The following is an 8,710-nucleotide window of genomic DNA, read 5'->3' as shown; positions in this document are numbered from 1 at the left end:
TGGTCTAGTTTTTCAATGTAAAGATATATAAAAAGAAATATAAAGAAATAAGGAATGGCTCAAGACTTTTGCTCAGTGCTGTATAGATATAAAAAGACCACTTTGGACTGAAACTTGGATGTTTCACTATTTTCTGACAATATATAGAAAAAGTATAAAAGTATTCAGCAGATTCATGAAAAAAAATCAGCTCCAGCATTAACTGATGTAGTTTTCCTTCTTTTTGTCTTCATGTACAGTACAGGGTGAATATTACTAAATGTACTGCATATCTGAATAGAACTAAGTTGTGTCAAATAGGAATCATATTCAAAAGCTCCTTTTCCCATGTTTAGCTTAATCCAACCTTGAGTTTGTTCACCAGCCAAGTGTTAACAGGGGTTTCCAGAACATGCCAACCTGCTGTGAAGTCTCTATGATGGAGCAGCTTCACATTGTTCATGCCACAGGATTTTGTAAATTATCCAAAAGTCTTCCAAGTATCCAAAAAGCAGAGGTGCATCCATGTGCTTAAATATAGACTGGTAACAATTTGAAGGTAGCTAGTGAAATCACATTTTGCTAATAAAATGGAGTCTACAGACATACTTATTGTATTATAATTGTATAATGTACATTACCGGTACTGACAGTCATTCTGCTACATGTTTTTTCACCTAATGTTTCATTTTTATTGAATGCACCTTCAGACAGCAGATTTTTAAACCTGCACTGGAGCCAGCGATTCAGTGTTTTTGGTACTTGCAGTAAATGTGATAATATTGTCTTTTCTTTTTGGTTCTTTTGGTAACAATCATTAAGGGAGAAGACAGAAAAAGATCAGATAAAACACCATCAGCGTTGTAAGAAATTGTGCTTTCACCATGAAAGAGCATTAAAATGTCTTTATTTGAGAAAAGTCAGGCATGTGTTAACAAAACATAGTTGATCTCGTGACAAATGCAGTGTAACATGCTGTTTCAGCAGCATAAAAATAGCTACACGTGGAGATGATCGTTTCACATATTGTTGATTGGCAGGACTGATGATATTTAGTGTCAACTGTGCTTCTAAAACAAGTCTATAGTAAGATCAGAAGAGGAGAAACACTATGTTTGGGTAAGTGCAGGAAGTAAGTGGGTAAGATGGCTGAATCACTGTGTTGTCTACATCTCCATTAGCCTTGCTGGCAGGCATGGAATGTGCAAGACTTTTCCAGATCTGTTGGGAAGAGAGGCAAACAAAAACAATTGGAGAATGTCCAGTATGAATGTTATTTTATCTGGTACAAGATGATACAAGAGTAACATTTAAATGCTAAGTAATTTCTGCAGTAGTACAAACCTGAAGCAGTATCGCTGCAATGTCTCAGTGCCTTCATGGCATCCATGTAAGCTTTCCCAAAAACTGCTCATAGGTTCTTCCCTCTGGTACCTCCTGGAGACACTTAGTGGAGTCCTTGAAGAGGAGGTTCTTTCCATTTTCTGACTGGAACATTCTGAATGAAGGATCAGTCCCGCTGTTTCCAAATCTGGCCTAAGAACAAAATTTAGGTTTGAAGCAGTTATTTAGTTTTTAGACTTCTATTACACTGGTTACTTTACTCATTGAAACCGGCAGAATGTGGAAAAACAGAAGTCATCATGAGTTTTGTAACTATTGGTTTTTGAAATGCCAAGGTCCCCCCACTTGAGATCAAGTGCAAGTACAGTCATATCAAAAAGAAAGTTTTCACAGGACTCTATGCAGTTGTGACAAACTAGGTACACTCCATGATTCAGTAGCAAGTAGAATCAACTTTGGGAGCAGTAACTTGAAGTGTTTGTGACATTAAGGCCAGACGTTTCCACTTTGGTCTCGTCCTCCCAGAGAACATTGTTCCAGAAGTCTCTTGGTTTGTTCAGATGCAACTCTGCAAATATAAGCTGTGCTGCTATGTTCTCTGTAGAGAGAAGCGGCTTTATCTTTCCAAACAAGCCACATTTGCTCAGTCTTTTTCTAATTCTGCTGTCATAAGCTTTAACGTTTAACATGTTAACTGAGGCCTGTAGAGTCTTAGATGTAGCCCCTACAAAGGGACAATGTTAAAGTTGTCAGAGTTAATTGGCAACTATTTGGAAAATCGGTTAAAAATTCATTGTTGTGCTCAAAACAGAATGCCAAACAAACTGTATGCAGCTTCTGTAATGACAGGATGCTTCTCTATTTCAGACTCAGCATCTGTGTCGGCTAGAAAAGTTGAACCTTGATGTAAGATTTTTGCACTAGGAATTCAGTGCTTTGAAACAACAACAATTTTATTTTAAGCTCTTATTTCATTTCAAGTAGCTATCTTAGACTTTATCACAAACCTGCTGTTCCTGAAGGATGCGGACCACCTTACTGTGGCTTTCTGGGCGAGTCACCACAGCGTGTGCAGGCACCTGAGCCAAGTGACAAGTGGCATAATCACTGATCTCCACTGGTCCTTTCCCAGGGCAGATGAGCTGGTAATCAGAAGATCTCAGATTACGAGCCCAGTCTGGACCGTTACCTTCGGTAAAGAGAGGTGGAGTAAAGTTTAGAAGCTGTTGTAATGTCATCGGAGCAGGTAGTGCAGATCAGTGCAGTCCTCTTACCATCGCTGTTTTCTGTCACAGTTGTGTGTTTAACGAAGGCAACATCACCACCACCCTCAACCAGACACCTGTAATGATATGCCATACATCATGACTTTGGAGACAAAGAGTGAAGTTGGGGGTAAATGGCTAACCAATTAAAAATTACACCTTATCATTGCTAAAGTTCACAACAATTTTAAAAAAGATTAAAAAGTCCTGGTTTTAGGAGGAAAACATGCTTCAGCTCTTGACACATTCTTGGCTGTTTACAAAAGAAATATATAAGAAAAAAAAACATAACAGTAGCTGCCAAGATTGAGAAGAGCTGGTTCTGTTGTTTTCCAGTGCTTCCTGTCTCTTTGCTAACTTTCTCCTTATACACAAACTTGTATGCGATGCCATTCTGTTTCTTGCTGTACCTAAAGGCTCCAGCATAACCGTAGTACTTCTCATCCGCGCTGGCTTTGCATTTGGCCTCGTCTCCCACAGCTTTACCGCTGCCGACACACAGAGAACAGAATGGAGAGTTGGGCTCTGCTCCGGGGGCACAGCCGCTACTGAAGAACTTAGCTGAGGAGAAGAAGAGATGCAGAAAGAGCTCAACAATCAGCAAACCTCTCTTTTGTCAAGGTTAATGGAAAATTGTGGCTTTTGTTTAAATATAGATTAATCACATGAGTTTTACATCTCCCCTTTTTTGTATCATTTCTGTGGGTGGCTTTAAATTTCTTTCTGTTGGTAAAAGAAGGAGAAGCTCGCAGTCACTCACTGAAGTCACAGTCATGTTCTCTTTTGTAGATTTGACCCATGGGGATGTTCCAGCCAGCAGTTCTGCCGATGCCTGTGTGGCAAGACTTCTTGCCTTTCAGATTCTCCCAGGTCACCCCTGAACCCTTCTTTACCACAGCAACAGCATAGTATTTGGAGCCTGTGACTGAGAGTGGATACGGGAAGTAGACATTTCAGATGATTCAACTGGAGAGAGACATTCATATAAATCTACTCTGTTTGTGACTTATTAATTTGAAATTAATCCACTTTTAAAGGTCATCTTTCATTATAATGGTGGATACTTACAAAAGCTGAGCCACTAAAGTTTTAAACAATGTACAAGCAATGCTTATTAGCTAAATGCTAGGTCTCCAGATTTATGTAAATGCTCAGTTTTGGGATTTTTTTTAGTATATTCTTTTTTTTATTTTGGTTGTTTGTAATGCCATGAAGAGACTATATCCTTAATATATGATGAAGACAAGCTCCATCCACCTGTTGTTCAAAGCTTCAGAGGTTTCAGAGGATAAACTAAGGGGTCACTAATGAATAAATAAGGATTCCTTGAACTGGTTGTTCATATAAAGCTAGTTAAATTATAGTTGTACTTGTAGTAGTAGAGTGGTAGAGTCCAAGGATAAAAATACAAATCTGGTCATCAGCACAACAGGTCATTGAAGTTGTGTTACAATTAAAATGATGCACTTCACGAGACTTTTTAAAAATTTGTCCACATCATAAAAAGAGGAGGAAAAAGATGAAAGTTTACTACCATCAGAGCGGCTGCACAAGTCTGTGAGAGGAGACAAAATGAACAAATATTACTCATATAGAAAAGGTGAAACAAGACACAGGATTGTGTGTGTGTTATTTCTTCTTCTTGTTATCTACCTTGATCATACTGCTCCACCATGACAGGAACCAGGCCACACTTTCCAGCCGTAAACACCTGACCTCCATCCACGGCTATTGCGTCGGCCTCTTTACGCTGCAGGGGCGATTCAAAGCAGAGATGAACGTCACAGAGTGGAGCAAAAAATAAATAAATAAATAAAATAAAATAAAGATTTTGATATTTCCTCCAGAGTTTACCATAATCTTCTTCAGGCACTCTTCAACTGTAGAGGCGCTCTGGCATTCAATGGAGGTGGTCACCCCCAGACACACTGCTGATGCTCCACGTGTCACACTTGCCCTTGGTCTCAGCATGGCCCACAGCACACCACCTAATGGCAGGGGATGCATCGTCTGATGCCTGCTCTGGAGACGGAAGAAAGACTTAGACATAAGTCAGACCGACACCTGACTAACAATTGTGTTTCTGTCTGTCTTGCTTGTGTTCTTTACCTTTTTTAAGGGAATGGACGATGCTCATGTAGTTAGCACCCAGATACAGGAAGGAGTCTGTGTTTGGGGGCACCCTCAAGAGGTTCACTGTTGAATCTTTGAACATCAGGTTCTTGGCAGGCGCGTAGGCTTCAGATGAGAAGAGGTTAAAGCTCTGAAAAGGCAGCAAGTGAGATGATTCATTAGGAAAGCAATGAGGCTGCTGAAACACAAGGAATCAGAATACGTTGAAATGAGATGTTATTCAGTGGACTTCCTACGTGGTCAGTCTGAACTCGGTCAAGGGTCTCCCAGATAAAGTCGGCCAGCTGTGGATCCTTGCGAGTAACAACAGCGTGAGCTGGCACTCTGGCCAGGGAGCAGGTTTCATAGTTGTCAATAGGTGCTCTGGTGTTGTCCTTGCACAGCAGCTCGTACATTGGCTTGTCCGATTCTGGAAGTGTGACATGACACAGGTTTTACATCAGTGTTTTTCACAGTTATTCTTTCCCATATTTTGTAGAAGTTTCAGGGTGTTTAAGACCATTTTAATCAATTGAGAAAATGACATTCTTGGTCAATGTGATTGCTCTGAAATTTGCTTTGAAATTCTGCTTGACTTGCCCTTGACATCATTAACAAATAATTTGTTGCAGTGTGTAACAGTTGTATTTGTATGTTCTTTATGTTCATCGCTTTTCAAAATGAAATTTTTAATCTCGATGAGGCTATTTTTTTTGATGAATTAAACCTGACAATGCTATGATTCAGTGCTTCTTTACATGTTCGAATGGATAAAGGTTGTTGTGATACTGACCTGGCACAGTGAGATGCTTCACAAAAGCCACATCTCCAGCTCCCTCGACCAAACACCTGTTACAAAAGTCATATTATTACAGATAAAAGGTTCGGCTAAATGTGTAGAAGTTTATGTTCACTAATGAGAAGCATTAAAAAGTGGACACTGACTGAAAGGCTCCATTGTAGTCATAGTAAGGCTCCCTCTGGGACCTGGAGCAGTCTCCCTTGCACAGTTCACACAGCTTGCTGCCTCTTGCTGCCCCAGGGACACAGCTGGCATGGAAGAAGGTGCTCACCGCTGCATAACAAAAAAACAAGGCCACAGTCATAATTTAGAAAAGAAAACCAAAACACTGACAGCACAGCCAGAGTGTCACCACTGTCTCCCTTTAAAGACAAATATTAAAGTTCCCATATGCATTTTTATTATTTAGAAGTTTCATATTATACTGGCAGAGCTTGCATCCTTGTGCATGGGATGGATTCACTCTGGATACACCAGTTTTTTTCCACAGTCCTGACTTAGCCCTGTAACAGACTGGCAATCTTTCCCATCTCAAACCCTGAGAGCCAGGCTCCAGCTCCTGTGACCCAGAATTGGTTAAGAATTAGATGGATGGATATTGATTTGTTTAACTGTCTAACAGTGGACCACATCAGTCCAGCTCTGAGGTCTTTACACTGGCTGCCTGTCCGTCAGAGGATAGATTTAAAGTTCTGATGCTGGTCTATAAAGCTCTGATTGGTTTAGGACCAAAATACATCAGTGGCCTCCTGACCCAGTATGAACCTTCCAGATCCCTCAGGTCATCTGGATCCGGTTTTTTATCAGTTCCCAGAGTCAGAACCAGACACGGAGAAGCTGCATTCAGCTTTTATGCTCCATATATCTGGAACAAACTCCCAGAAAGCCTCAGATCAGCTGAAACACTCAGTTTATTTAAATCCAGGTTGAAGACTCACCTGTTCTCAGCTGCATTTGAATAAAGCACCAAATCCACACTGTTAAGCTTAAATGTCAAAACTTACATTTTAACTACTGATTTTATCTACTGCTCCTTCCTTTTTTCTTATCAATTTCAAATCATGCTTTTTATTTGTTTTTGTTTTTTAATGTCTCTGTAAAGCACTTTGAATCACCTTGTTGTTGAATTGTGCTATATAAATAAACTTGCTTTGCCTTGCCTAACATAAAGGCCTAACTAGTCTAAACAGCCTAGTTTTTGAACTTCATTTAATTATATTTAACAAATAGAAGTGTTATAAGTGATAAGTTAAAAGCGTTGGCAGGTAGATTTTATAATCTCTGGGCAGAAGCTAGGTAGCCCCTTCCCTGTCTGTTTCTACTTTTCCTGTAGTTTTGATCCCATCAATAAATTCTTGTCAGTAAAGCAAATAAGTGTGTTTAATTGTTTCTCAGGTGTCCAGTTTCTCATTAAAAGGTCTGATCTTATTGTCCTTTGACCATAAATGCACTAAAACTGTCAAATGTTATTAGCTAACCAGAAACAAAAAGTCCCTCACCTTCCTCCAAAGGTTTGTCTTCAATGCCACCCCACTCAATAACATTCATGGACACCAGAGATCCTATGGGAATGTTCCAGCCTGCAGATTTCCCCAAACCAGTGTGGCATGATTTCTTCCCCCTGAGATCTCTGAAGCCAAATCCAGTATTCTTCTTTGCCACAGCAACAGCGTAGTAGCAGGTGTCCGTAGCTGAATGAATGAAAAAAATGGATACAATATTATTGAAACAGTTAAATCACATTCACATAAAACAGTAAACATGTTCTTGCTTGAGCTTATTTCATTAGGCTACTAATGACAGCTGATGACTGGACATACCCGTGCCATAGTCCTCAGCAATGATGGGATGGAGGTCGTAGTTGTTCAAGCCAGCAGTGTAAATGTCCCCACCATCCACAGTAATGGCATCTGCTTCACCAGCCTGCCCGAGAGTATTTGTTGTATGACTGAGGTCAAGTCATTTTTACAGAGAATTTCACTGAATGAGTTGAAGGCATTGGTAGTTTTTTCCCCAGTAAATACTTAGAAAATATATGTTATTCATCCTCAACAAACACGATACAATAATTTTGAGTAAAGCAAGTCATGCTGAAATATATAAAATCAAATGTTTCTTTATTCATTTAATTAATCATTAAGGAAAGTGTGCTTGGTATAAACTGAATCCATGCCAATCACATAAATTAATTTTGATAAGCTTCCATTAAATTTAACATTTAAATTGTATTTATGCAACAAAATTACACGCAAAATTTAGATGTAATTAAAATAGTTTAAGTCAAAGCATTTTGGACAATTTTTAACTATTTTTCTCGAACACTCCACAGCAGATGCAGTTAGTTTATCTTTAATTTACATATGTTTTAGTAGTAGTTCTTTTCCATTATTTTCTTTTTTCGGTATGCATTAATTGGTGAGAATGCAAAATGGCTTTACAGGAGTATGAGCCTACTCGAGGAAAAGGGAAGAAATACTCATAAAATGAAGTAATTACATTCACTTATTTTTACTTAAGTAACATTTCAGAATAAGCCGAGCACTGTGAAGCACTTCAGTTATATTGCGTTTATAACAATTGCCCAGGTCAAAGTCTATTATTGAGCATTTGTGGTTAATTTGGTGCTCTGGATGTAAAAAGCGCTCACCTTAATGGCAATGATGCACTCGAGGGTGTTTTCTTTTTTCACACAGGAGAACGCAGGAGCCGCAGCGGCGAGATCTAAACATTTACGCAATTCTTGGTCCGACTTGACGCACCATTTCACCTTCTGAGAGCCGGGTGCAGCGAACGCGCTGGCTGTTAAAACACATGGATGTCAGTTTGGATTGAAAATGTGATGTCATGTGTGTGATTAAATATAGTAGTGCGGGGCTGAAAAGCTTTTACCGAGCAGTCCGAGCAGCGCCACTAGGAGGAGAGGCTTCATGTTGGGCGGTGGGGTCTCCGGATCAGCAGAGCAGAGAGACTGGGAGGCTGCTCGGGCTTTTATAGCAAACCTGAGTGGACCGGGACAAAAGATAAAAACGCCACAGTTTGCTCAGGTTTCCTAATGTGTGCGCGTGTGGGGCCGCGCGTGTGGGGGCGCACGTGTGTACTTTAGTGTGCAAAAGACCGAGATTAGGTTTCATGGACAATCTGAAATTGCCACATAATACGAAATCACATTTAGTCATCTGAAACAGTTTGTTTGCACAATTTGAAATCA

At 39.8% G+C, this 8,710-nt stretch overlaps 1 protein-coding gene across 1 annotated transcript; it reads right to left on the bottom strand.

Annotated features, from left to right (window-relative positions):
• Window positions 1–869: 869 nt before the first annotated feature.
• tfa (transferrin-a) lies at window positions 870–8,534 on the bottom strand. The gene is given in 19 exon segments (XM_039602326.1): window positions 870–1,200; window positions 1,324–1,374; window positions 1,377–1,515; window positions 2,331–2,512; window positions 2,598–2,665; window positions 2,999–3,149; window positions 3,349–3,513; window positions 4,123–4,143; window positions 4,242–4,338; window positions 4,443–4,511; window positions 4,513–4,610; window positions 4,698–4,851; window positions 4,958–5,130; window positions 5,494–5,549; window positions 5,646–5,775; window positions 7,002–7,193; window positions 7,323–7,425; window positions 8,150–8,301; window positions 8,392–8,534. Coding segments are annotated over 19 exon segments (2,085 nt in total). The 5' UTR covers window positions 8,432–8,534; the 3' UTR covers window positions 870–1,156.
• Between the last annotated feature and the right edge of the window lie 176 nt (window positions 8,535–8,710).

Source organism: Oreochromis aureus, linkage group 18, assembly GCF_013358895.1.
Source record: "Oreochromis aureus strain Israel breed Guangdong linkage group 18, ZZ_aureus, whole genome shotgun sequence".
NCBI lineage: Eukaryota > Metazoa > Chordata > Actinopteri > Cichliformes > Cichlidae > Oreochromis > Oreochromis aureus.
The sequence above is the reverse complement of the archived record's forward strand: the minus strand, read 5'-3'. Positions and strand labels throughout refer to the sequence as shown.